Source organism: Phanerochaete carnosa (assembly GCF_000300595.1).
Source record: "Phanerochaete carnosa HHB-10118-sp unplaced genomic scaffold PHACAscaffold_2, whole genome shotgun sequence".
NCBI classification, from domain to species: Eukaryota; Fungi; Basidiomycota; class Agaricomycetes; order Polyporales; family Phanerochaetaceae; genus Phanerochaete; species Phanerochaete carnosa.
The window spans coordinates 1,557,065-1,581,394 of record NW_006767629.1 but is presented as its reverse complement, the minus strand read 5'-3'; the positions used below and the strand labels follow the sequence as shown (position 1 = coordinate 1,581,394).

Here is a 24,330-nt window from a genome sequence, read left to right as displayed (position 1 = left end):
TGATATGAACTGCACAAGTTCTCCTAACTTCTCTGTGCGAAGTCATTTTCTGGCGCCCAGCTGCTTCGCGTACTCTGTGTAGTTTCGGTTAGGTTGAATTCTTGTCGAGGCTGGGTCAGGAGGCGCAGTGGTGGATCGTGAGTCAGGATCGGATTGATCAAGGTGAAGAGGGTCATTGCTGAGGTCGTCACCGCTATACTCATCATCGTCTCGTTCACGCCGTTTTCTGGTTGAGGCAGTCAGATCAGAAGACGAGTGTACCGAGCCGGGGCCTCTCTCAGCAAATTCAGCAAATTCGTCGTTGAGGGTGCTTAGTGTGGGTGCCATGAGCTGTGGGGGATGTGGTTTGGGTCAGGTTCTGAGGCCACTGACCCATGCACAAGTCTTTATCAAAATTCAGGTCCCGCAGGCCATCCAAGACATCTCGGTGACGACGACTCCTCTTCAGGAACGCAAAAAATTATCCTCACCAATTGCACTGATATTTGACTGTCATGGCTCCAGCTGCCAAGCTCACTTTGCGAAGCCTCAAAATATATGGGAAAGATAGCCGACAGTTGCGAAACACCAATGAATTCCACGAAAAAGAGGGCCCATAATAAACGCCTGCCGCAGCCCTCTCGCTCCTGAAAACTCATTTGCATTGCATGTGTGTTGAATATGCAGCACATGTACTAAACATACGGAACGCAGACAAATGAGACACCTGCACCATGAATGTCTGACGTCTGCGATGCACCCGCATGCACATGTGGCTCACCCACAAAGCGCCCGTCTGTCTGGTCTCCGAGTGCAAGTTGGCGGTGTACTGTATCGCTCATCGTAAAGACGCGTCTCTCGGATTCGGATCGTGCCAGGTCTGCCGTGCGCGTGAGAGCGTACCCGCCGCTGCGAGCTTCCTGTGAACCGACACCGAGATGCTCACTTGACACTATCCAGTTCAATTGCATCATCTTTTAGACGTACACGCTATATAATAATAATCATACATGTCCCTCTTCCCTCCTGCCAAGCACTATTGCTTCCAATGTAAGAGTCCGCGCCAATGAGTCCTGGATCCGATTCCATTCGGCAGAAGACATCCAGAGTCTGGCGCTCAGTGATCCTCGGGTGAGACATCGGGACCAGAGATAACGGCCTTGATGACAGCCTTGCCATCTGCGCCTTTGCCTACTCTGTTAGCCTGGAACGCCTCTTTCGCCTCCTCGAACTTGAAGCGGTGGGTAATGAGAGGCTTCAAGTCGATCTTGCCCGCAGCGGCCAAGGCAATAGCGAGCGCATAGTCGTCGGGCTGTGACATGATAGTGGTTGAGACACGGTACATGGATATCTAAGCAATTGCTCACTCCATAGCGGAAAGAGCCTTTGATAGCCAACTCCTTCACGAGCGCAGTGGTAATCGGGAGGGTAACGTTGGGAGCACCCATACCGACCTATGAATCGCAGAAAGTGGGGCGTCAGTTTCTATACCACGGTTTCGGGTCAATCAGTCATACCTGTACATATCTGCCGCCGTGACGTGCGATGAGGATACCGGTCTGTATCGACGCCTCGGCACCAGAAGCGTCAACAACCAAGTCAATCGCACTTCTGCCCCGTAGCTCGATACCAAGCTGCTCCTGCATCGTCTTCGCGTTCCGCTCAGAGTACTGGATCTTCGACTCGCCCTCGTTTGGCTTTGGCGGGAGGTATACATCGGTGGCCGCATATGACTTGGCGAACTCGAGGCGAGAAGATAGGATGTCGACCGCAATGATACGGCGAGCACCAAGAGCCTTGGCTACAGCCATGCAAAGCAGACCGACAGGACCAGCGCCGAACACGACGATATTTTCCTGCGCCTTGAGGTTGCCAATGTTTGCAACTGAGTGTGTACCGACGGAAAGGGGCTCCATCTGGAGAAAACAATGAGATCTGGCCTACGCCAGTTCGAAAGCTGAGAACTTACCATGGCGCCATCCTCAAGAGTCAAGTTATCCGGGAGCTTGTAGCACAGGTCCCCAGGAATCGGGTAGTAGCGGCAAAGGGTGCCATCATAGGGAGGAGTCGCGGCGAAGACGATGTCCGGGCAAAGCTGGACGGAACAATCTGCTAAGTTGACGCGTAAAACCAGTGCTGTGCCCTCACCTCATAGCGACCCCTCTTGCAGTCCTCGCAGACGCGGCAGGTCGCGCCGGGTTCCATCGCGACACGGTCACCAGGCTGGAGGTGCTTCACTTTATTGCCGACTGGAAAGACCAACACGCGTATTAGACCCTCACGTTCTGGACGAAACCTGGAGTGGGTCCTTACCCTTGTAGACGATACCAGAGGACTCATGGCCGAGAACCATGGGTTTTTCGACAATGAAGTCGCCGATGCGGCCATGAACGAGATAGTGCACCTAGATGGGGCAGTGGGGTAAGAATCTGCTGCCTCTCATCAGGTGCTTATATAGATGCACATACATCGGAACCGCAGATACCTGCACGGTCAGATATTAGCGTTTAGTTGCATCGCATGACTGTCGCAGTACTCACCGGTCTTCTTGACCTCGACGAGAACCTCAGTGTCGCGGACTGCAGCAGTCTCACGGATCAGCACTCGCGGATGACATCACAGCACAGCACGGGACGCACTGTCGGGGATAGGGCGCTCCTCGAACTCGACGCGCTCGACGGCCTGAAGGACGAAGGACGGGTTGTTGGACATGGTTTCTGCTCGACAAGGTGGGGTGGGCTGTGTGCGAGTCGAGGGGCTCTATTTGAAGATGTACGACGGTCTCGGCCGGACCGGGAGAGAAGGGGCGTCCCCATGATCCCTGGTGAAGCACTGCTGTTCTAGACAAAGCTCGTTAAGCCAGAGACTGCGGTTGGAACTTGACCATCGATGTGGCGATAGGAGCCTGCCGAGGTTTCGTTCGCCCGTCGATTGGTCAAATGCTCCCATCGCTCGCTCGGTGTCTGTATCCTGATTGACGTCCGGTCTTGCCTTTGAACCCGTAACTCTGAACGCGACACGGAAAATCAGCTAGTGTATATCTGCCGGCTCCCCGAGCGACGCACGGGACCATGAACGAGGTAGCGACGCGTGCAACGCCTGCGGTTTAGGGCGCGAGGCGGCCCCCGTGATGCTCTTCATTTGCGTGTAATTCTTTCTCCTATACGGAAATCCCTCCCCTAACTCTCCTCCGGATACCCCGGAAATTCTCCGCTCGGGAGCGGTGCCACTCTCAGACGTTCTCGACTAGATCCTTCACCTTCTAAGTTATCTCTGTCAGGGGACGGGTCATTGAAGGCAAGATAACTGCATTTAAATGCGTGATGCAGAAGTTACAGATCAACGGTCAGAGAATAGCGCAACGAAACGCAACGCGGACGGGGGAAAATTCATGCTTGTGACGACAACCCAAGAGTAGTCTGAATCGAGTTCCCCGGGACTAAGTTCCGGAGACCGCGAAGTGCACTGAAGGGGAGACATAGTAATGGAGTTTCACGTAACATCATCCTCACTATTCCTGAAGACTACATGCCGCAGCTCGCCCTGTGAGCATATTTACTACGACAGTGCTTCTGACTACGACAGCCAGCGTGCCGCTTCAATAGCGCAACAGCATGGCCCGAGATGTGCCCCCGCCAGCCCAAAAGGGCACAGAATGAGAAAGATGTGTGGAGCAACGTACGCTTGGCCTCCCCAATCCCTACGACGTTTTAAAGGCTACGTTGCGAGAACAACCTTGGCTCCTAGGCCCGGCGAGAGCGAGGCTCGATAGACTCGTCCACGGTACGGGAGTCTTCGCCATTCGAGAGCAAGCCAGCCGTGTTTCTGGTACGTCGTTTCGTTTGGACACCGGTAAGACCCGGCTAGAGTCGATCGAGAGGGATATGTAATCCTCAGACCTTAACCCGCTCGCGAATTTGGACGCGTCAAAGCGCCTTGTACGGAACGAGCGTCGCGGTTTTTGGACTGTCGTGGACAAGGCGCAAAGCGAACCGACTCGATATTTTATTCGCGCCAGGTCGCGCCAAATAGGCCACAACAACGACCGACCAGCTGGGCGCTTACCCGCTTCGCCTCTAGCTCGACCACTGCCAGACCATTGACCGTAAGCCTACTAACTAATGAAGAGGCGAGATACTCTGATTGTGTAACAGGAATCAAGTGCTAGGTCTGTAATATAAGACTCATACGCTGAGCCATGAAGTTCAACACTCGGAACGCATACTACTTACGTGTTTCTGAAAACACCGTTCTCCCATTATATGTGAGTTTGCATGGGTCACAACGTAGATAACTTCAGGCTCATGCCTAAAATCAAATTTATCTAGTTGTATCTTGACGAGCAACATGTCGAGTGGATGTCTGAACGCGTCCTACAACATGTGCTCGCAGACTTAAGGCCTCTGTGAGTCAACCCTTGTGCTCATTCTCCATGTCCTGACTCCTGACACATGCTGGCTGTAGAGTCATACCGAAGCTTATCTCCGAAGAGAGTGCTCATCTGGGGCTAGGTGGTTCAGGAAACGCCAAGAAAGGAACTCTAGATGTCCATCGTGGACGTAAGCTACGCGTCCTCGAGGACATGATCTATTTCTCACGGCCAAGGTAGAGACATATCAATTTGGGTACTTCTTGCGGAATACGGAACCGCATTCTGTATTGATCAAGGTCAGAACTTCTCGGCACTGTGGTGTGCTCATGCTGAGTTAATGATATCGTAGACACGACGTTTCACTGCTGCACCTCCTAGAGAGAAGAAGCGGGCTCCTCAGCACATATCAGAGGACTCTGAGAATGGACCAGCCACGAACATTCATAAGCGTGCCAAATCCACGAAGAAGAGCCAGCAGTACGCGCCTGCCAGGAAGAAACGCAATACCGCCAAGGACAGGGGCAAAGGCAAACAACGGGCTATCGACTTGGACAACGAAGAGGAAGCCGTTTCTCTGAGTAGCGACTCAGATAATAAAGGCGAAGGTGCTGGGTTTCAGCCAGCGAATTTACTGCCGCGAAGATCTGCTCGGACGCGGAGACTAGTTGCTGGCGGATACCGTGAAGACGACGTTGAGGGCGACACAGAAGGTGCAGGAGCGGCCGATGTAGACATAGAGATGGCTGCTCCTGAGAACTCTGATACCGTGCCACCCGCTTCTGATCTTCGCGCTCCCGAACTTGACGATGCAGAGCTTGTCAGCATGGACCCGACGGATGATATAGCATCCCCCATCGAAGTCAAAGCAGAGCAAACAGAACCTGTGCTCCCCTCAAATCCAGATGAGCCTATTCGTGTCGACGAAGAGCCACCGCAAAGCCCCGAATCGCCTCCACATCCCGAGGACGCGATCCTAGTAGCCTCAGATACCGAAGAAGACAAGCCGAAGCCAGTCATGAAGCTGCGTTATCAAGGCTTCTCCATCAGAGGACGCGCCCTCTGTGTGATCGTCGAGCCGTACCCACCGCTTCACAAAGCCCCGCGCGCAATGTCACTCGCTCCAACAGGCCTCGTCGCCCCGCGCGCTCCGAGCATTGCGCCGGCGGACTTCGTCGTGAGCGGTCAGCGTGCCCGGACGCCGCTTTTCCTGCCGGAGGATGACCGCGAGCGGAGCGTCACGTCTGCGCCGTGGCAGCGCGAGCGTCCGCCGGTGCCGCTCTTCCACGAAGACGCACCTGCTGCTGCGGATGACGAAGACGAAGACGAAGCGGACGGCGGGATGCTGGCGTTTAGCCAGATCTTGAAGTCTGTGGGAGATTATGCTACTGGCGCTGCCGAAGATGACGATGAGATCGAGGGCGCGGTGTTCTTGGGAGATGCAGACGAGGCCAAGGGTATGTGAAGTTATGCAAGTATATTGTCAAGTACAAGTACAGGAACTACTATGCATGCATGGACCTCTTAAGCACGTCCCATCTCCTTAAGAATCTCGAGCTTCCTTGTTTCAGACACCTGCTTGAAGCCTGCATTCTCCATCTCGAACAGCCCGTGTCCTCCAGACAGCGCGCGCAAGCGGTTCGAAAAGTTGAGCATCTGGCTAAGAGGTGCAACGGCATGGACAGCACGCCTCATTGACGCCGAGGAGCCGCCTTTTGTCGAGCTCGCAGACGGAGAAAACACTTCTGGCGGGACGTACACGCCGTCGTCGGGATAGGGTTCGACTTCCTGGTCGCTTTCACTGACGCCGACAGAGCTCTCTGCAAGGTCCAGCACCTCACCGCCATGCTCAGTCAAGTCCTTGACAGCTTTGCCTAGTGTTTCCTCATTTACTGTAACCTTGAGTCTGATAAACGGCTCCATAAGCGGGCCCATGCCTGCACGCTTGAGGTATCCGCGCAATATAACGGCGCTTCCGCCAGCGAGTACGGATGAAGAAACATCCAGCGGATAGCGGTAGCTTCTAACCTGGATGCGGAGGCGCGAAATGGGGAGCGCAGTGTGTGGAGAACTAGACAGCGAGTTCGATAGGCCCTGCGCGACGTTGGCCATCGGATCAAGCTGGTTGGCGAAGGACTCGGGGGGAGGTAACGGTTTACCGTTCTTGTCCAAGACGACATTGCCGTCCCACAGAGGGTTGCCTTGCTCATCCTCTTCTAGTGGACGGAGATCCAAGTCGAGCGACACCTCAATGTGTTTGCCACCGATGTCGGTCCTCCACGGATCAGGAGCACCGACGGTGCTGATAGCTGGCGAGACACCCTCGCGGTAGCCGACTCTCCTCTTGCCGAATTCAAATTGCACGTTCCATTCGTCTCGGAGACGAGACTCAATAATTTCCAGGTGCAGCGAGCCCAGACCATGGACCAGGATCTGGCCTTCCTGAGACTCGATGCGGACCGACGGGTCCGTACGCATAAGCGATTGCAGAGCGTCCTGTACAGGCTGCAGATCCGCATGAGACTGAGGTATTACGGAGGTGGACATGACCGGCGCAGGTGGTATGATGTTGGGCAAGGCACCGCCCTCCGCGTCATTCGTGGAGGCGACCAGAGTATCTCCAGTGCGAGTGTATCTGCAGCCCAAAATGACACCCACGCTACCGACCGGTAAAGAGTCTACCTCCTCGTGTCGAGACGCGTAGAGGAGTATAAGTTTGGAGATTTTCTCTCGCTGGTTACGAGTAGCATTCCAGATGTTTGACTGTGGCTTGAGCGTACCTAAAGCATTGTTAGACTAACTCTGATACGACTACCAGGACTTACCTGAGTAGATACGGACGAAAGTCATCCAGCCCTTGCGCTTATCCCATGCCACCTTCCACGCCAACATACGTAGTGGCTCGTTACGCTTAGGTGCCTTATCCATGACGTCCAAAGGGCTAGGAAGCAAGGCCCCGACGTAGTCCATAACCAAATCGGTCCCCACGTGCTTGAACGCTGATCCACAGAGCACAGGAAGAATATCATTGCGCAGAGTGGCCGCGCGTAGTTCTGGTAGGATCTGATCTTCGGTGACAGTAAGATACGCGGACGGAGTCGAAGGCAAGTTTAAGAGCGTCTCCATAAGCTCCTCCGAAAACATGGACAAGTTATCGAGAAGGGCCATTCTTGCCGGAACAAGGTGAGACAAGATAGGGTGACCTGAAGGGAATATATCGGTCCTTTGCAATTCATTCACGTCCGCGGGAAGAGCGTGCTTGGTGTAGTGGCCGTTCGCATTCCACCTCCAGACTTCCCAGCGAACCAAGTCAACCAAACCTTGAATACCGGGCTCGGCTCGTTGGTAATCCCCAGTATCAAAGGAAGCAACGGGGAGTGTTAAGGCCATCGGCTTGGGATGAAGACGATGGGCAAGTAGCGAGAGAAGAGATGAGCGGAAGGACGACCCGGGCCGGTCAAGCTTGTTCAAGAACATTATCCTGGATCGTACGCCATACCTGAGTAATAAATTTAGTATTAGTGCCCGTATAAGATCGCGTTATAACCTCACCTAGATGTTCTGCTCACCTATCAAGCTGACGCCATACACCTTTGGTCTGAGCTTCTACACCTTCCACCGAGTCAATGAGGACGACAGCACCGTCAATGACGCGGCTTGCGCTCTCTACTTCCATGCCAAAGTCTGCGTGTCCGGGGGTATCGATAAGGTTGAATGTCCAGTCCTTCCATTTCACTGGGATACTGGCAGACTGAATGGTGATACCGCGTTCACGCTCTGCGGGAAGAAAATCGGTGGTTGTACTGCCGGTGTCTACAGAGCCCGCTTCTACAAGGTAAGAGGATTTGAGCAGAATTGATTCCGTGAGCGTCGTCTTCCCAGAATCTATGCCATGACTGAGTCCCTGAGGCAACCAAGTGGGAAGTGGAACGCACCTATATGTGCCACAAGGGCCATGTTCCGCAGCCTGGACGTGTCGTGCTGGGCTACGGCCGCGTAGCTACGGCAGGCATAGTGATGAGATAGCCTAGCAGCTTTCCGCCAGCTGCTGAACATTGCCCGCCAGAGCAGACGCCACAAAAGCGCAGAGTGCGAGGCAAGTGCGAGGACAAAACAAGGCCCGCCCCGGCGTCTAGCTGATGTGCCGCCGTCCGCTAACAAGGCCAAACAACGCCTCTTGTCTCCCGCACAGTTTATTGTCTGCGATGCATCTTACAGCCTCACCGCCATGGATTCCCCTAACGGCGTGCCTTCGTTCGAGGGGCCTGAAGACGTACTAAGGCGCCGTCAAAACCCCGCCCCGATAAGCTCGCTAGAGACCAGGCCGATACCTGCTGCGATGCGCCTTGGCGGTCGCATACCGAATACACCGCTCGCCGCATCCACCATTTCGTTCCTTCTGGGATGTATCTTCCTGTCTGGTAGTTCTATAGCCGTCTTTGCGCCATATAGCTCCTGGTGGTGTACTCGCCAGCTTGGCTTCTTTCTTGCTGCGTGGTCGGCTTTCCACTGGGGCGAGTTCGCAGTGACCGCTGGATGGAACCGAGAGAAGTGCAGTGTGGACTGTGAGTGCGACAGTTTGCAGCCTCATTCTGTATGTTGAATTGTTCGCATGTACAGCGTTCCTTCTAGAGAACGGGCGGATGTATCACATCGCCCATGGTTTCGCAGTTACCGAATACCTGCTGACTCTCTGGTTCAAGCCAGAACTCAAGAGCTTCCCCTATATTACAACTATTGGTATGCTCACCACATCCATCCACACCGTCTTCGCCTCCGTTTATGGTGCTCTCCCACCAGGTGTCATTCTCGTGGTGCTTGGCCAAGTGCTTCGATCGACTGCCATGATTCGTGCAGCCACCAACTTTTCGCACATGGTTGCCTACAGAAAGGCTGAGTCTCACCAGCTTGTCACAGACGGGGTCTATGCGTAAGTGAATATTATTCATACCCCAGGCCGAGCAGTCTACACCTCGTACACAGCTGGTTCCGTCATCCGTCCTACGCTGGTTTCTTCTACTGGGCACTCGGAACCCAGCTTGTGCTACAAAACCCCATCGGCTTCCTTGGTTTCTGCGCGGTTTTGTGGCGATTCTTCAATTCGAGGATCAAATGTAGGTTGTGAAGTTTTGATGCACAGAGTTGTCCCACTGACTCGCGCGACCTAAGACGAGGAAGAAGCCCTCATCCGCTTCTTTGGACAGGATTATCTCCGCTATCGCCAGCGAGTCGGTACTATGATCCCCTACATGCGTTGAAGTGTACACTGGCCGCCATGCTAGTTATTCTTGATCGTGCATAATCATTACTTGTACGCTTGGCTAGTTTAATGATTTTATTTTTCTCAGGTTCAATGTTCTCGTTTGAGTGCAAACATGACGTGTCATAGCGAAAACATAGTGGTAGGGACATGCGACATGCAGACTTCTGCAGGGAGAGAGTAAAGGGACCAGCACCACCGATGGCAGGGAATAATAGAGAGCGAGTATCAATTAAGTTACTCCTGCTGTACAACGGTCGCCTTCTCGGACACGTAGATACCATCCAAGAATTTACGGATATCCTTGTTTCGCACTAGGCACATACCCTGAATTGAAGCCGCTTTGCGGGTGTCAGATTGAGTCACTCGCCGGAATTGCGAATTGGACGCACCTGATTGCGAGACATTCTGGACGTCGTTGCCCTCAAGGATGAGCTCGTCCTTTTGCGCCTTAGACTCGGAGACGGTGACGCCGTCCAACATGTCAACGTGTCGGACGAGCTAACCCGAGACCAGTAAGGAGTGGAGTTCCTTATTCTGGATTTTGGCTTTGCGTACCTTTTCGCCCAAGAAATTACGGATCTCGAGCTTGCGGCCACTCTCCTGGATGATGCAGTTGATAGGAAAGTGCGCGTAGACGGCACGCATCTTGTACTGGAAGCCCTGCAAAGCGAGATACGCAGTTGGCCGAGCTTTCAAGCCGAGTGAGAACGAAGAAGGCGCACCTTGGTCACACCAATGATCATGTTATTGATGAGACTCCTAAGGGTGCGAAGGACAGCGACATGCTTCCTGCCACCTTGCCAGACCGCCAGGGTGACCCGGTTGACCTTGCCTTTCACCAGCCGGATGTCGACATCAGCGTGTCTGACGTTCTTCTTGAGAGTACCACGTGGGCCAGTAACAGTAATGAGGCGGGACTTGACGGAGACTTCAATGCCCTCTGGAATGTCGAGCTCTTCAGTCTTGAGAATATCCCGCATCTTGAAATAAAGTATATGTGAGTGAACTATGCCCACAAGCGTATCCAAGTCTGCTCTTCGCAATCCAGCCCCTTCCACCTTCTTCTGCCCTTCCTGAGCATCCTAAACTTCTCGTGCAGGATCGTACTCTCTCTCGGGACCATATACGAGCATACATTCTATACTTACGGCTGGTTAAAGGTCTTGAGGAGGGCGGCGGCGTCGGATGGATGATTTGGCTGTCCTGAATGGGCGGTTAGTGAGCTTCCCGAATGCGGAAGGGGCTGGGGCCGAGTCTGGGCTAACATGGCCCCTGTGGCCTGAAAGGAGCAGCAGCGGAGATTGAAAAGGAGGGTATTGTCCGACCGGGGGACGGGCAACGTTTTTCACACCTTGACCATCGACTTCTCTGTGCAGTTTGCTGTCCCCCGGCTGTCTCTGCTTGTGAGCAGCTGTAAGAGCCTCTATAGAAAGGCATCGTTACGATCAGCTTGCTTTCCCCACCAGCGATCGACAATCATCGTTCTTGACTGAAGACCTGAAGTTTCGTTGAGATCCACTCGACGGCGCGGCTGTTATTCATTGAGTACTCAGACGATGGCGACTTATCCCCAGAGTCAGGCCTACGGCCACATGTCCTATCCTGCTCAGACGTACCCCCAACATCCTTTGCCGCCATCGAGCTACTATCAGCAACCTCCTCCCCCACCAACCCCCCAGCACGTTTACTATGCCGATCCCAACTATTTCCGTCGGGATTATGTAGCACGTCTCGCTGACCTGACCGTCAACTCTAGGCCAATCATTCAGACCTTGTCAATGATCGCACAGGAATATTCTCGCTACGCCGATATCGTCGTCAGCTGCATCGAGCAGCACATCCGACGGGTGAGTCATCCGCTCTATCCCCTTCTCACTCATGTTCTTTGCTTGTCATGCGATCTGGATAGCATGAAGTGATTCTGGTGCTTCTCCATGTCTCAGTCTTGTAGTAGTGTCTTGCATGTACGTAGTATAACTATGAGCGGCATGAGTAAAAGATGCGCGGGTCTCAGCGGTTCGATGGGTAGCTGTCCTACCTTACCACGCCTACTGTGGTCGTCTGAGGACCGTCCTGTGTCTATACCCATGTCAGCCTCTGTCCCCATTTCTCTGCTATCCAATCGCACCTTGCCCCCTTCTCCTCTTTCCTCTGTGTTGAAGTCTCACGGTGTAGCTGACTAATCCCACGTCAGGTGCCGCCATGGATGAAGTTGCCCGCCTTCTACCTCCTTGATGCCATTTCGAAGAATGTGTACGAGCCCTATGCTCGCCATTTCAACTCCGTCGTCGTCAAGCTGTTCCTCGACACGTATGAGCAGGTCGACCAAAGCACTCGCGGCAAGATGGAAGAGATGCTCTTAACTTGGCGAACTGGCGCTCCTAATGGGCGAGAGCTGTTCGGCCCTATCGCTCAAGTGGCCATCGAACGACAAATCTGGGGCGGGGAGTCTACTCAAGGGGTACGTCGTCCTCACAATACCTCATGGTCGTTTCTACCTTCGTCTGACTCCTCCATCAATCAGTCGTCAAGAGATAGCCCTGTCTCTGCGGCTCAAGTCCTCAGCGAACTCGAGTTCGTGCTGAGTGCAAAGCAACGCTCCTTGCAGACGAATCCGTACGATAAACAGACGCAGAACCACGTTTCAGTTTTATACCAGGTACGTCGTCCGTTCTCCCGCTCTTGTCGTTGTCCGCGCTAACGCGAGCTTCTTAGCTCCGGAAGCTTGTGCAAACCGGTGTCTCGCAAGAAGAGCTAGCACAGATTCTCACCCAGCTGCGTACGATGTCTCCTGCACAACCATCTGTACACCAGCATGTAGCACCGACGCCCCATGTACCACAAGTACCATATCAAGTACCAGCACCTGCTACTCAGCCCCCCGTTCAGCCCGCCTATCCACCTGTGCAGCCATCATATCTGCCTCAGCCATCATACTCTGCTGTGTATCCTCCTGTCAAGACTGAGGCAGCTCCTGCACCGGTCCCACCAACTCAGCCAGTGGCATCTACGTCGTCGGCTGCCGGTTCCTCTACTGCATCTGTTGTCCCTTCCAACATCTCCTCAATATTGAGCTCGCTACTCAAGTCGGGGGTTCTGTCGTCGTCGGGCACACCTGTCGGCGCCGGTTCCAGCACAGAAGCGCGGGAGAGTACGCCATCCACTGATGCCAAGGACACTACACAGGAATATCGGAATGCTATCTTATCTGTCAATATCCGGCTGACGAGCACCGACATCATCAAGTAAGTCCTCTCGATCGTTTGTCTTTGATGCGGCTGCTCACATCGCCAGCAGACAGCGCCCACCGATCACCAAGTTCCTGTACGAAAGTTTGCCCAGTCAATGTAAGCAATGTGGTATTCGATTCCCTGGTGATGCTACCGGCAAGAAGAAGATGCAAGATCACTTGGACATGCACTTCAACCAAAACCGCAAGGCGAGTCAGGCGGTTGGCCGTGGGTATAGCCGCGGTTGGTTTGTCAATATTGACGTATGCTCTTCTCATTCCTATCACCTTCGCACAGTTGCTCACTCACCTCTCTTACAGGACTGGTTGCATGACGGAGCGGTAGATACCAAAGGCAAAGGTCGTGCTGATGGCTCTCGCGTGAATGGAAAGACACTTGCGGCTGAGGAGGCTGCCAAGCGTGACGCTGAGTTGCGAGCGATGTTCGTTGTCGTTCCGCCTGGTGACGAGGCCAAGTCCATATCATGTCCGATCTGTAAGGAGACTCTGAAGTCTGAGTTTATGGAGGACGACGAGGAGTGGGTGTGGCGCAATGCGGTTAAGAAAGATGATAGGGTGCGTCGATATATCGCCTCACTAACTCCACGACCTTGCTCTGAACCATGTCGTCGCGTCCAGATATATCACGCTACCTGCCACGCCGAAGCCATGTCATCAAAAACAACTTTAGCCTCGCGTTTGCGATCTGAGATCTCTGGCAGCCGCAGCAGGTCGCGGACACCTGAAAGCGCACGGACAGCACATGAGGACGGAAAGTCACGACTGTCGCGATCACCGCCGGGGTCGCCGACCAAAGCCATGGTGGGTACGAAGCGGAAAGCTGAAGACGATGAGGTGATAGCGAAGGACCAAGAGCGAACGAGCTTGACACCACCATCGAAGAAGCTAGCGATATCCTCATGACGGCAGTAGCCTCGGTACTGTGTTGTTTGTTTTCTTTTCGGCTTATTCCTCTGCTCGCCTCTTTTTATACGTCTACATTATTCTATCTACATTACATCCCCTCGCATTTTGTACCATCCTACACAGTCTAGCAGGAATGCAAGGTCGGTTCACATAGAAATTGTTCGAACTCAGGTGTTAAGTATGCAAATTGCCACATTACGGCACGCGTCCAATCGCTGTTGCCTGTTTTTGAGATCTGACCTTGACCACCACCTGCCCCTCTCGTCATTACGCCCCTACTCCCTTCTCGCCCTCATCGCCCAAGCTGTGCTCCGTTGCACCACATAGTAATATCCGGAATTGCAGTCTGAAGGGTGCGTTTCCTTCTGATGCTTGCTGTTCACCCTTCACAGCTCCGCCACTCGGCTGCCGGCGCATCGTCCTGGCAGCCATCCGCCGTCCATGGCGCCGACTGTTAGTCGTCTACCTTGACCTGTATTCTGATGGATTTCACTTACATGGCCCCACAGCTGTTCGCGTGAAAGATGATACCCTCGCAAGGATCACGAATGCCGCGAACGATGTGGAAATGCTGGTATGCATACATGTCGCTTGCGGCGAGGGCCGGTGCTGACTTCTGGGTACGATTAGGAACCTGTGGATGCAGGCCCGACATTGTACCTCGTGCTCGACACGAACGTTCTGATTGACAATCTGAATGTTATTCGCTCCTTCAGTGAAGACCTGGACCACATCGCGCTGCCGTGGTCCATGAAGATCATTGTACCCTATGTTGTTCTCTCGGAGTTGGACGGGTGAGTGCCAGTGCGCGGTCTCCGGTACTCTGTGTCGCTGAGCGACGGCTGCCTAGACTCAAGAAGCGCGAGGGGCTTTCTTGGTTCGCTCGAACAGCGTCAACCTTTCTGTTGCAGAAGGTGAAGGAAAAGAAATCTTTGAAGGTGCAAGCGCGCTCCGAGACAGTGAACACACAACTACATGAACACGAACAAGCTCGTTCGGCCGACATTACCATATGGGATTGCTGTCAATACTATAAGACGAAGGGCGAGGTCGTACTCCTGTCCAACGACATCAACCTTCAGACCCTTTGTGAGAATGAAGAACCACGTATGTCGGGCCGGCGCGCGGATCATACTTGTGCTGACACGCAAACGGCAGGCATACCGACGGTAGCACCGGGCAGACGGCTGCTGTCCAGCCGCGAGCTCGCCGCGAAACTGTTTGGGGAGCATCTGGATGTAAGCCCCTTCCGCGTCCACGAGAACGCCCCGCGGTACCGCCCCACGCGCTTGAGCCAGACGCATCACCTCGCGCAGACAGAGGGGCCCAAGGCGGACGAACCCGACGGCATGGACGTCGACGACGACGGCGCTGCTGCGGGGACGGAGAGCTGGGTGCCCAGCCACGCACTGGACGCGCTCCACATTCAGATCATTGACCATTTCACCGTCGTGCTCGCCGAGCTGGCACAGCGGGTGCGCCACGAAGCCGGAGACGATGGGCCACCGGCTCGGTCTCCACACGCCCCTGAGCATCGGCGGAAGGGTTTCCGATCGTGGAACGTGCGTGACTGCGTGGAGTACCTGGAGTCGAAGAAGGCTGTCGAAAAATCGCAGCCGCCGCTGCAGATGTTCCTGCTCCGGAGGAGCGAGGACCGTGGATGGCGCAGGGGACAGGATTGGCCTCGCCAGGCCTGGGAGAACTGTTTGGACGCGCTCGAGGACATCGGAAGGCAGTTTGAGGACGGACTGGTGCTGCTATCTCTGACAGAGTTGCGACCACATGTGACAGATGTGTTTAACACACGGCTACGCCCGACAGGGATCTAAACGACGGTTTTAAGAACCCAGAAGGCGTTAACGAGCGAGGGCATGGGAGACGCGGGGGAGTTTTATTTTCGCTTACTCTAAAAGGATCGTGTGGTAAATACGGTACCGAGGCGATTGCGTTCTGCTTGGTCAAGCATGGTTGAGGATCGGAGAGCACCTGGGGTGGACGGCCGGGGCTTTTGGTCAATGGGATTGCGGGACGGAGAGGATGTGCTGCGAGTGTCCGCTGCCGTTGTATGTTGTCAGACGTGGCATAAAAGCGGTACCGGACCCCCACAAGTGCGCAGCTGGCTGCGGGCGTCTGCTGCCATGCTCGCGTACACACAATCACGATGGTCCCGCTGTCCGCCTCCTGGCGCCCACCGCTGGCACCGCCAGGATAGGAAATGTGGGCTGTGCAGCGGTGTGAGTAAACAAAGCACGCGCAGGACTCCTCTCTCCAGTGCCTGGTCGTTTCACTTTCTTAAACAGCTGCTCTCCCCTTCAACCGTTCTTTTCTTTCTTTCTCGTCCCTACCTATCACTATGGCCCGCCGTCGAACGGTTTACGTATGCCTCTGCCTTCTCGCGGCCGTTCTCGTCGGCACCGTCGTCGTCCTCTCCTCCATCTCCTACTATCTCAACATCGACCCCGCTGCCTACATCACGGAGGAGGAGCTTGACGCACCATTCGACAATTCGAGATGGAATGCTTCACAGCATGGAAAAGTAGAGCGTGTCCCTCGCATCATTCACCAGACCTGGAAGTCGGAGACGTTGCCTAAAAAATGGACAAAAATCTCTCAGCACTGCCAGGATATCATGCCTGACTAGTGAGTTTTCGTTACGCTTTGCCACTTGTTCAGTCTTCTCAAAGCGCACATTCCTCCCTATCAGCGAGTACATGCTCTGGACAGACGCAAGCTCACGTGAGTTTATCGCGAAGGAGTACCCCTGGTTCCTCGATACCTTCGACGGCTACACATACCCCATCCAGAGGGCTGATGCCATCCGCTACTTCGTCCTCTACCATTATGGCGGAGTGTACATCGACTTGGACATTGGCTGCCAGCGGCCCATGGACTCCCTCCTCACCTACCCCGTGATTCTCCCTCGCACCATCCCTGTCGGAGTGTCCAACGACCTCATGTTCGCCGAGAAGAACCACCCGTTTATGGCTCAGACGATGGGCAATCTCGTCGCTTGGGACCACTCATGGATCCTTAACTACCCCACGGTCATGTTTTCGACTGGCCCCATGTTCCTCTCTGCTCAGTACGGCGCATGGACCTCTGCTCATCCCGCCACTCCCGAATACCCAGGCGGCGAAGTTCGCATCTTGCCCAAATCACTCTACGGCAAGAACGCTCTACCGGAAGAAGCGCCGCATACGTTCTTCTCCCACTACTACGGTAGCAGTTGGCATGCGGATGATGCTGCGTTCATTGGCTTTTTGGGCCATTGGGGCAAGGTGCTCATGTGGGTTGGGCTGGTGGTTCTCGTTGGCGGGTTGGTCAGGCTGGCACTGGCCCCTCACTCCCGACAGAGGAAGTACAGTCTCGGCCGCATTGGTGGCTACGATGTGATGATGCCTCGCTGGAAGAAGCGCAACCAGCGATGGTATCTCGATCTCGGCTGGTTCGCATTCCCATCATCATCGTCAAACACGCCGCACCCTCCCGCCTCCCCCGTTTCCGTCACGTCATCCGACGAAGATGAGGAAGTCCATCTTCTCCCGCTCTCTCTCGATATTCCCTCAAGTCCAACTCCTTCGGAGGCTTCCTTTACGAGTCCACCACCCAGTTATTCGGTTGTCGGTACAATGCGACGCGCCGCCAACGGCGTCATGTCTTACTTCTCACGTAGTTCCGAGACTCCTGGCTCGCCGTCGCGGTCACGACGATTGAGGCGCAGCCGGGGAGTACTATTCTTCCTCCCCGCATTCTTCACGCCATCAACCGGCAACATTGAGCTGCCTTCTGAGAGGAGTATCCCGCGAAGTCTCTCACGAGGTAGCCAGCTCTTGCGCAGCAGCTCGAGGGAGCCCATTTCCACGGAGTACCCTCCCGATAAGCCACGATACCGAGGCCAGGACGACGAAGGCATACACAGCGCGAGCCGCCTGCTTGTGCCACCACCCTACGATGACTTGCGAGCGTCGTCATCGACGTCGCCAGATGCCTCCACAATGTGCTGAACCACGCCACAGACCCTGCTCAGCTAAGGCATGCGGTGCCTGGTCGAGCGCTGCTATGGGTTGTTGCCGTGCCTGAGAACCCGTCAAATGTGTACTATTTCTGCTTGGAGCCAGCCGGGGGGGTTGTCGGAACGGGACGAGGGAGGTTGGTAGGAGCTGCACGCTTTGGGCGATATGGACCCTTGGGAGTCTCATTTACCTGTCCCGTTCATCGAGATAACGCGGCCGGGGCATCTGCTTCTCTTTGGTTAGAGCAACACGAAAACGATCACACGATATACCCTTCACCCCACGTATTTTCAGCCCTGTGCGTTCGCACCACGGTTTCGGAGGCCTAGTCTCACCTGGGTGCAATCGGTACGCCACCCGTAGGCGTATTCCAAATCTCACCCTGTGATGACAGCCCTGCGAAACACAGCGGCCTTGCACGTCCACTCGTTTATATTCCTTCCTGGCTGCGAGGACTTGTGCACACAGGACACTTCTTTTTATTTGCTGCGTATCATATATAAACTTTCTTACTAGCTCCATAGTAGCATAACTCTGTCTGCACCTGCATGTTTCCTACCTTGCGCGTCATATCGCACAAATCACAAACACAGTTCAAACTCCATGATACGCTTCTGTTGCGCCGCTGTGTGCCGGGAACGCGCGGGAGTCGTAATCCGTCTGATACCCTTTGAGACCTCCATGCCACTCTTCTCTCTGGCCGCGGGAGGAGGCTCGCACAGTCTTCGAACAGTCCCCGAACACCACTAGTCCCTCGTTTGAGGTGAGTCCAAGGGCGAGTCCCACACACGCAGCGTTTGCGCAGCGTGCACGCTGCTCTATCTCACCACCATCTCTTGGAGCTCGCTCCCAGGCACGACTGTAGCACGGTGATATGGACATGCATGTGACGCTTTCCAGCGTTTCCCGGCGCGACACGGCAATAAAAAGGTAAAGGCACAGTCCTGCATGGGAAAAAGGAGACTCGGCCTGTTTTGAAAATCGAAACCGCAGCGACGGGATGGCCAGATACGGGGGTGCTGCGGCGAGCTTATTTGCGTGCGAAGAAGACTGGGATGCACAGCTGGAACGTGCCTCGACGGACGGGCGGCGTGCATGGCCAGCCGAGGCAGTGTGCGCTGGTGCGACGAGCGTGCATGGCTGCGACCCTCCGCGTATGCGCGGACCAGGGTAGCTGGACGTCTCGGCTCGGCAGCGGACTCTGATAGACAAGGACGGCTGCCATCACACGACGGTCTGACAAGAGAGGCCGTTTCGCCATTACCAGGATCGCCGGCCGGTGCTGTGCTTGGACACTGAGACCTGCTGACAACCCCGAGCTTGGTGCTTGTGTCGCATTGTCAAGCAGCACGAGCGCGGAGATGACCCTTCCGAGTCGTTGTGGTGCTGCACTCGCGCCGGCGCGATTATCATGTGGAAGACTGCGGCATGCTCTCAGCTGAACAGATACTTACTGATTCTGATGCAAGCACGACCATACGTGGCGTAGGTTCATTGAAAGTCGAAAATAAAGATACTCGATTAATCCTTTGTGCCATAAATACCACAGATACGTAGCTAGAGCGTGTACTTTCTCCGCAGTCTGAAATCAACCCCATCCTTATGTTGGCCGCCGGCTGGCAATCTTCTTCATTGTAGAGGACAGCACCATCATCGCCCCAGCACTGATGGCATACGTGATTGCGGGGCCAAAGGTCCAGTACGACGCGCACGCTGCAGGGTCATAGCGTCAGCACCACCATGAGAACCCAAGAGCACAGGGGGAGACGTACCAAGCAGCGGGCCAATCGCGCGTCCGAGCTGCCCAGAGGAGCGGAAGCGTCCGAGGGCCTTGCCCTTGGCAAGCTCGGGGTGCTCCTCACGCACCTTGCCCGTGTCGGCGTCGACGCCGCCGTCGTCGCACTGCAGCGACGCGTACGCCGTGAGCGCGTTCACGACCGTCGCGGACGTGAACGCCATGCACACCGCCGCGGCGCGCAGGAGCGCGACGGCGAGCGTGCGCTGGCGCGCGATGCTCGGCGGCACGAGCGCGAGCAGCACGAGGCCCAGCGCGCACGCCGACGCGCCGCGCCGCGCCATCTTGCCCTCGCCCGTCTTGGACATCGCGCGCCGGACGTAGCCGCCCTGCAGCAAGGCGCTGACAATGCCGATGGAGCCGATGAGGGCGCCGTTCTGCTTGTTGTCCCAGTCGAACACTTTGACAGGACGTTAGCTCGAGGCGCATAGAATCGCATGTATAAGGGTAGAGCTCACAGTCGAAGGTGAGGAACGTCAGCGTGAACTCGACACCGGAGAAAATACCCAGGAAGAGGAAGTGCAGGTTGCGCAGGATGCCGAGGAGGTTGAGTCTCTGCTCAACAGTGTACTTCGGGGCGGGGGGTGCGCTTCCGCTCGCCTTGCCGTTCGTTTCGGCCTTCTTCGCGACGCCATTTCCATTTGCGTGGCCGTTAGCATGTCCGTTTGTGTGTCCGTTCGCTTCGGCCTTCTTCTCGGACGCGGGGACCTGTGCCCGCTTGCCCCTTGTTTCCGGGAGCGCGACGATGAGGAAGACAGTCTCCAGAACGAGAAGAACCAGGGTGAGCAGCGCAGGCGTGGCGTAGACATTAAGCTCGAAAGAGCCTAATGTCATGGATGGGAGGGGCCTCGAAGCGAAGTAGGCACCGATCGGGGGGCCGATGCAGAAGCAGATGGCAAATGCGATGCCGACGTGCGCGAGGGCTTTAGATCGGTTTGCAGCAGTAGTGATATCTGAGAGAATAGCACTACAGGAACGAAATGATTAAGTTTGCAACAAGGGCGAAGAACGGGGAGGGACCTACATAGCTAGCTGCACGTTGCCTTCGCTGAGTCCTCCAATAACGCGCGAGAGCATGTACGATGCGAAGGATGAAGATTGTATCCAGCTGCGTAGCGAATTAGTAACTGCATGCCGCAGAGAGATGGTCAAGACGTACACAAGAGCGGAGAGGATGTTTCCGATCATCGTGATCAGTAGGATGCGCTTCCGTCCATACTTGTCACTGAGCGAGCCTATGTGCGGAGAGACAAGCCTAGGATGCTGTGAGCAATTCTCTCGAGGCAGCATTTGCGAATGCCGTACCATTGCAGTGCCCTGTTGTGTCCATCGTTACAGCATAAGTATTCCCTTCTGCTTTCAAGTATAGGATCGTACTAACGAGAAGACAGAGCCCATGAGGCCGCCTTTGAGGGATTAGAGTCGCTATTTTTAACGAAGTAGCTGTGCAATGCATACCTAGTAGAACAACATCCCACTTCTTAGGATTCCCTCTTGGCTCGTAAAAGAAGCTCCGTATTGTTGACACGGCCCATAATGTCCTCGAGAGGAAACCGCTTGGATCTGAAGATTCTCTCTACAGTAACGTTCAGAGTTTGAGTTGTATGGATGCAGAGCAGAAGTCAGGAGCACGCACTATCGTATACCATTCGATAATCCTTGGGAATAGTGGAAGGGGGATCGTGAACGCTGCGTGGCAACAGAGTCAGCGCGCAGGGTCGTGTCGAAGCGCAACTTCATGACGTACCAAACAGGTCTAATACCAAAGACAAGAAAACGATCCTCTCAACGCTGACGGCCATCCTAACAATTACACTCCGAACGGGGAAGCTTCACAGCACTAGTGCTGGCGACGATGGTGGTGGAAGAAAGAAAGCGACTGCGCAAGCCTTCAAGTGTGCGAGGTACGGCCTAGGTAGAGCCGCTGGAGGGCCCGTGTACAGATGGCGAGAGTCAGATGGCGTGTTGGGGATTGCGCGGGCAGCGTCGGGTGCTCGTAATCGACTCTCGTCGCAGAGGAGGTCGCCGAAGGGACTTTATACCGACGGACGAGGCGATGTGAACGGTACCGGCAGAGAAGTGTGGGCATCTTGGGGTGGCGGCGCGCTGGACAGAGTCCGGTTTCCTTTATTTCCGGGTGCGCCGTAGGCCGCCATTCTGTTGCCGACTCTCACGCACTGGTACATTGGCATGGAGAACTGGATGAAAGTACGTGGCATGCCACACCGATGGTAAGGGAGAGACGTGTCTCGGGTTGGTTTCTCACGGTTGCGGCCTCGCTGGGTGCGAGCATGGAGTTCACATTCTCACAGGCAGGTGAGTGCAGCTAAATTTATATGTATTCGCCAGACCACCGTGGTACATGTACATCAAAGGCGGAGGCAGACCGGTGGGAGAGCTCTGCATACAGTCAATCCCAAGCGTATTTCTGTGATCATCGCCTCGGGCCCGCAGAGTGCACTGAGGGAAGGCGATCTCGCAGTGTTTTTGACGAGATGGGACCTAGCTAGCCCAGCTAGGTGCGCTCTATGTGAGACATCGTATTGCCATGTGCCAAAGTGCATATTACTGATAACATCACGGCTGAATCGGACGATTCTCCACAAGCATACGTCCACAGAACATCCGAATGACGGCAGTACTCTTGGTGCTGCTGGAGGACGAGCTGATCGTCTCATCGCTTGTCGGTCGATTGTGTATGCGGGTTGGACGGGGAAGCGAAATGAACCGTAGTGAGCCTTGCGGTGCGCACACTGCATCAGTGGATATGCATCAGCATATAGATAGCCTGGTGTCAACCCCGCAGCCGCGAATGCAATGCTGACAGAAATAGATTAATATCGGCTCTGGACTGGATTCACCGACGGATGAGCACCGTGGACAGGAACCAGTGGTGGACAAAAGCGTCGTCTTGTCGTGCAATGGTGTCTGGGGAATTTGTATTGGAAGGCTGTATCTGGAAATAGGTACTCGGGCTTCGGTGACTTGGCAGTGACCTCGTGCTGTATGCGATATCGCCGTGAGCGGCCGAATTTCTGAGGGTCTGCGCCGTGCTCTTGAGTCTTGACGTCGTGCGACGGAGGACTCGGTCACTTCCCGGTGACTTTCGCGTCGGCTGTCCTGCTCCGTGCTGTGAGCGGATCAACGCCACCATTCTCAGAGCTGCCATCCTGGGGTTCGCTTAGCGTGACCTGACCAATTTGGGTCCCACGAAGTGTAAGCCGGCGCCCGTTCCGAGGCACCAGCCGCACTTCCGCCGCGAGGGCTGGCGGTAAATATACCTTGCCAGTCCTCTCAGGACAACTTGTGTGTCGTAGGCGGCCATGTTCCGCAAAAACAATACCAATAGGCTTTGTTCGATCTATTAAGGGGACGATTCGGAGGGCGAACCCGGGCCCACCCGGTACGCTTACAGATTTATGTGGTTCCAGATCAACGAATTACCCCGTGCTGACAACAGCCTAGCCTCAGCCAGCTTCCGCCTACACCTTTATAAAACATAATACGTCGCTCCTCCCGTCGTCCTCACTCAACTCAGGTCTTACACCTGCCAGCCCATCCACCACTACTTAACCGGTCCGGAGCGATCGGCTTATCTACCCTCTTCGCAACCAACACCTCTCAGCTCGTCTAGAGCTCTCAAAAGTACCCTCCAGACTTCAACACTAGAACAACATGAAGGTAATTGAGCCCGACCCTGACCTGCTAGCCCCAGAATTTAACGATGTCGTTTTCTAGCTTGCTACCAAGGAAGAGCTCGATGGCCACCAGAATGCGACCATCCGTGGTGCTATCGAGGGTGTCCTCGCCGGTGTGGCTATCGCTGGCCCGCTCGGCTACTACGCCAACAAGAAGTGGCCCGCGTTCCGTCGCATGCCACCACAACTCAAGGCCCTTGCTGCCATCCTCATCATCATCCCCGCCTACTCCGTCCAGGCCGAGCGCCGTGGTGTCGAGTTCGACGAGTCGACATGGACAGGTGCCGGTGCCATGGAGCTCAGGCGCGCCAAAAGCGAGGAGGAGAAGCACTGGGAATCCCTCTCGGCGGTGGGCAAGTTCAAGGAATGGGCGATGCACAACCAGTACAAGGTCATCGTCGGCAGCTGGGCTGCCTCCATGGCCGTCGCCGGCGTCATCGTCATGGCGAACCGCCACCAGACAATGCCGCAAAAGATCGTCCAGGCGCGTATGTGGGCGCAGGGCCTCACCATTGGTGTCATCATTGGTGCTGGTGTCCTGACACACGGCCAGCGCGAGAAGCAGTTCCAGGAGCGCGTGAGTTCTATTCTTACCTGGGCCCGAGTAATCGCGAGGCTGACTTGCTTTGGTTCCTTCAGCAGGTTGACCATTCATGGGCCAACATTGTAGAGGAGACACAACGGGAGGAGGCTGAGGAGGCCGAGCATCACAAGGCGGCGGCAAAGCTCGAGATCCCGACTACCCTCAAGGTACACGCGTAGACGACTCCTGCACTCTCTTCCTTCTCCATACACAAGTGACCTTCACGAGGACTTTTGCATTACACTTTCATCTTTAAGAGCATGTGCTACTCTATAGGCCACCTAATATCCTGCCTATCGCCCTACGCACTTATTTGTAGAAAATTACCATGCCCACATTCGTTCCACACTGTACTACTTTCGCGCCTACTCATCTATACATACATTGAGTAGCAGACACGTCACGACTGTATTTATGGAACTGAATAACGAACACGATTACGAACCGAATGTACATAACAGATTGCCATGGCTG

The 24,330-nt window shown here is 55.0% G+C and overlaps 9 protein-coding genes across 9 annotated transcripts; 5 read left to right on the top strand and 4 right to left on the bottom strand.

Moving 5' to 3' along the window:
• Positions 1-922: 922 nt before the first annotated feature.
• Positions 923-2,713, bottom strand: PHACADRAFT_249477 (uncharacterized protein). The gene is made up of 9 exons (XM_007391706.1): positions 2,619-2,713; positions 2,520-2,558; positions 2,448-2,464; positions 2,293-2,383; positions 2,128-2,228; positions 1,949-2,074; positions 1,497-1,895; positions 1,347-1,433; positions 923-1,291 (listed from the first exon to the last, which is right to left on the bottom strand). The coding sequence occupies exons 1-9, from the start codon at positions 2,689-2,691 to the stop codon at positions 1,097-1,099; spliced, it is 1,128 nt and encodes a 375-aa protein (XP_007391768.1). The 5' UTR covers positions 2,692-2,713; the 3' UTR covers positions 923-1,096.
• Positions 2,714-4,177: 1,464 nt separating this feature from the next.
• Positions 4,178-5,813, top strand: PHACADRAFT_191517 (uncharacterized protein; the record flags this gene model as incomplete). Its single annotated transcript, XM_007391705.1, has 5 exons — positions 4,178-4,243; positions 4,308-4,384; positions 4,444-4,538; positions 4,589-4,647; positions 4,701-5,813. 5 exons carry the CDS (start codon positions 4,178-4,180, stop codon positions 5,811-5,813), a joined length of 1,410 nt encoding a protein of 469 aa, XP_007391767.1.
• Positions 5,814-5,872: 59 nt separating this feature from the next.
• On the bottom strand, positions 5,873-8,305 carry PHACADRAFT_191516 (uncharacterized protein; the record flags this gene model as incomplete). Its single annotated transcript, XM_007391704.1, has 4 exons — positions 5,873-7,128; positions 7,174-7,847; positions 7,918-8,233; positions 8,284-8,305. 4 exons carry the CDS (start codon positions 8,303-8,305, stop codon positions 5,873-5,875), a joined length of 2,268 nt encoding a protein of 755 aa, XP_007391766.1.
• Positions 8,306-8,657: 352 nt separating this feature from the next.
• On the bottom strand, positions 8,658-10,715 carry PHACADRAFT_249471 (uncharacterized protein). The gene is given in 9 exon segments (XM_007391703.1): positions 8,658-8,913; positions 8,969-9,088; positions 9,149-9,278; positions 9,332-9,462; positions 9,518-9,656; positions 9,671-9,949; positions 10,001-10,109; positions 10,167-10,271; positions 10,334-10,715. 4 exon segments carry the CDS (start codon positions 10,589-10,591, stop codon positions 9,846-9,848), a joined length of 576 nt encoding a protein of 191 aa, XP_007391765.1. The 5' UTR covers positions 10,592-10,715; the 3' UTR covers positions 8,658-8,913; positions 8,969-9,088; positions 9,149-9,278; positions 9,332-9,462; positions 9,518-9,656; positions 9,671-9,845.
• A 530-nt stretch (positions 10,716-11,245) lies between these two features.
• On the top strand, positions 11,246-13,764 carry PHACADRAFT_61321 (uncharacterized protein; the record flags this gene model as incomplete). Its single annotated transcript, XM_007391702.2, has 7 exons — positions 11,246-11,458; positions 11,806-12,059; positions 12,144-12,270; positions 12,327-12,856; positions 12,906-13,104; positions 13,162-13,416; positions 13,480-13,764. Coding segments are annotated over 7 exons (1,863 nt in total), but the record flags the coding sequence as incomplete, so codon positions are not given.
• Positions 13,765-14,135: 371 nt separating this feature from the next.
• PHACADRAFT_157472 (uncharacterized protein) lies at positions 14,136-15,596 on the top strand (the record flags this gene model as incomplete). The annotated part of the gene is made up of 5 exons (XM_007391701.1): positions 14,136-14,220; positions 14,277-14,341; positions 14,398-14,561; positions 14,618-14,874; positions 14,941-15,596. 5 exons carry the CDS (start codon positions 14,136-14,138, stop codon positions 15,594-15,596), a joined length of 1,227 nt encoding a protein of 408 aa, XP_007391763.1.
• A 524-nt stretch (positions 15,597-16,120) lies between these two features.
• Positions 16,121-18,383, top strand: PHACADRAFT_249466 (glycosyltransferase family 32 protein; the record flags this gene model as incomplete). The annotated part of the gene is made up of 2 exons (XM_007391700.1): positions 16,121-16,407; positions 16,472-18,383. 2 exons carry the CDS (start codon positions 16,121-16,123, stop codon positions 17,769-17,771), a joined length of 1,587 nt encoding a protein of 528 aa, XP_007391762.1. The 3' UTR covers positions 17,772-18,383.
• Positions 18,384-19,282: 899 nt separating this feature from the next.
• Positions 19,283-21,551, bottom strand: PHACADRAFT_249463 (uncharacterized protein). The gene is made up of 10 exons (XM_007391699.1): positions 21,323-21,551; positions 21,212-21,264; positions 21,034-21,151; positions 20,957-20,981; positions 20,881-20,892; positions 20,735-20,830; positions 20,600-20,683; positions 20,034-20,542; positions 19,553-19,975; positions 19,283-19,493 (listed from the first exon to the last, which is right to left on the bottom strand). The coding sequence occupies exons 4-10, from the start codon at positions 20,971-20,973 to the stop codon at positions 19,381-19,383; spliced, it is 1,254 nt and encodes a 417-aa protein (XP_007391761.1). The 5' UTR covers positions 20,974-20,981; positions 21,034-21,151; positions 21,212-21,264; positions 21,323-21,551; the 3' UTR covers positions 19,283-19,380.
• A 1,586-nt stretch (positions 21,552-23,137) lies between these two features.
• Positions 23,138-24,312, top strand: PHACADRAFT_249462 (uncharacterized protein). Its single transcript, XM_007391698.1, has 3 exons — positions 23,138-23,256; positions 23,314-23,850; positions 23,913-24,312. Exons 1-3 carry the CDS (start codon positions 23,251-23,253, stop codon positions 24,033-24,035), a joined length of 666 nt encoding a protein of 221 aa, XP_007391760.1. The 5' UTR covers positions 23,138-23,250; the 3' UTR covers positions 24,036-24,312.
• The last annotated feature ends 18 nt before the right edge of the window (positions 24,313-24,330 follow it).

Excerpts from the sequence above, each read along its gene's own strand:
- PHACADRAFT_249477 (XM_007391706.1), bottom strand. The coding sequence starts at position 2,691 with ATGTCCAACAACCCGTCCTTCGTCCTTCAGGCCGTCGAGCGCGTCGAG. Across the intron at positions 2,229-2,292 it reads CTCTGGTATCGTCTACAAGG|TCGGCAATAAAGTGAAGCAC; the intron begins GTAAGGACCCAC and ends TGGTCTTTCCAG. Across the intron at positions 1,434-1,496 it reads ACGGCGGCAGATATGTACAG|GTCGGTATGGGTGCTCCCAA; the intron begins GTATGACTGATT and ends TGCGATTCATAG.
- PHACADRAFT_249471 (XM_007391703.1), bottom strand. The coding sequence starts at position 10,591 with ATGCGGGATATTCTCAAGACTGAAGAGCTCGACATTCCAGAGGGCATT. Across the intron at positions 10,272-10,333 it reads TGATCATTGGTGTGACCAAG|GGCTTCCAGTACAAGATGCG; the intron begins GTGCGCCTTCTT and ends CTCGCTTTGCAG. Across the intron at positions 9,950-10,000 it reads CCAGAATGTCTCGCAATCAG|CGGCTTCAATTCAGGGTATG; the intron begins GTGCGTCCAATT and ends ACACCCGCAAAG.
- PHACADRAFT_249463 (XM_007391699.1), bottom strand. Across the intron at positions 20,543-20,599 it reads GGCAACGTGCAGCTAGCTAT|TGCTATTCTCTCAGATATCA; the intron begins GTAGGTCCCTCC and ends TCGTTCCTGTAG. Across the intron at positions 19,976-20,033 it reads GACGTTCCTCACCTTCGACT|TGTTCGACTGGGACAACAAG; the intron begins GTGAGCTCTACC and ends GTCCTGTCAAAG.
- PHACADRAFT_249462 (XM_007391698.1), top strand. Across the intron at positions 23,851-23,912 it reads AGAAGCAGTTCCAGGAGCGC|CAGGTTGACCATTCATGGGC; the intron begins GTGAGTTCTATT and ends TGGTTCCTTCAG.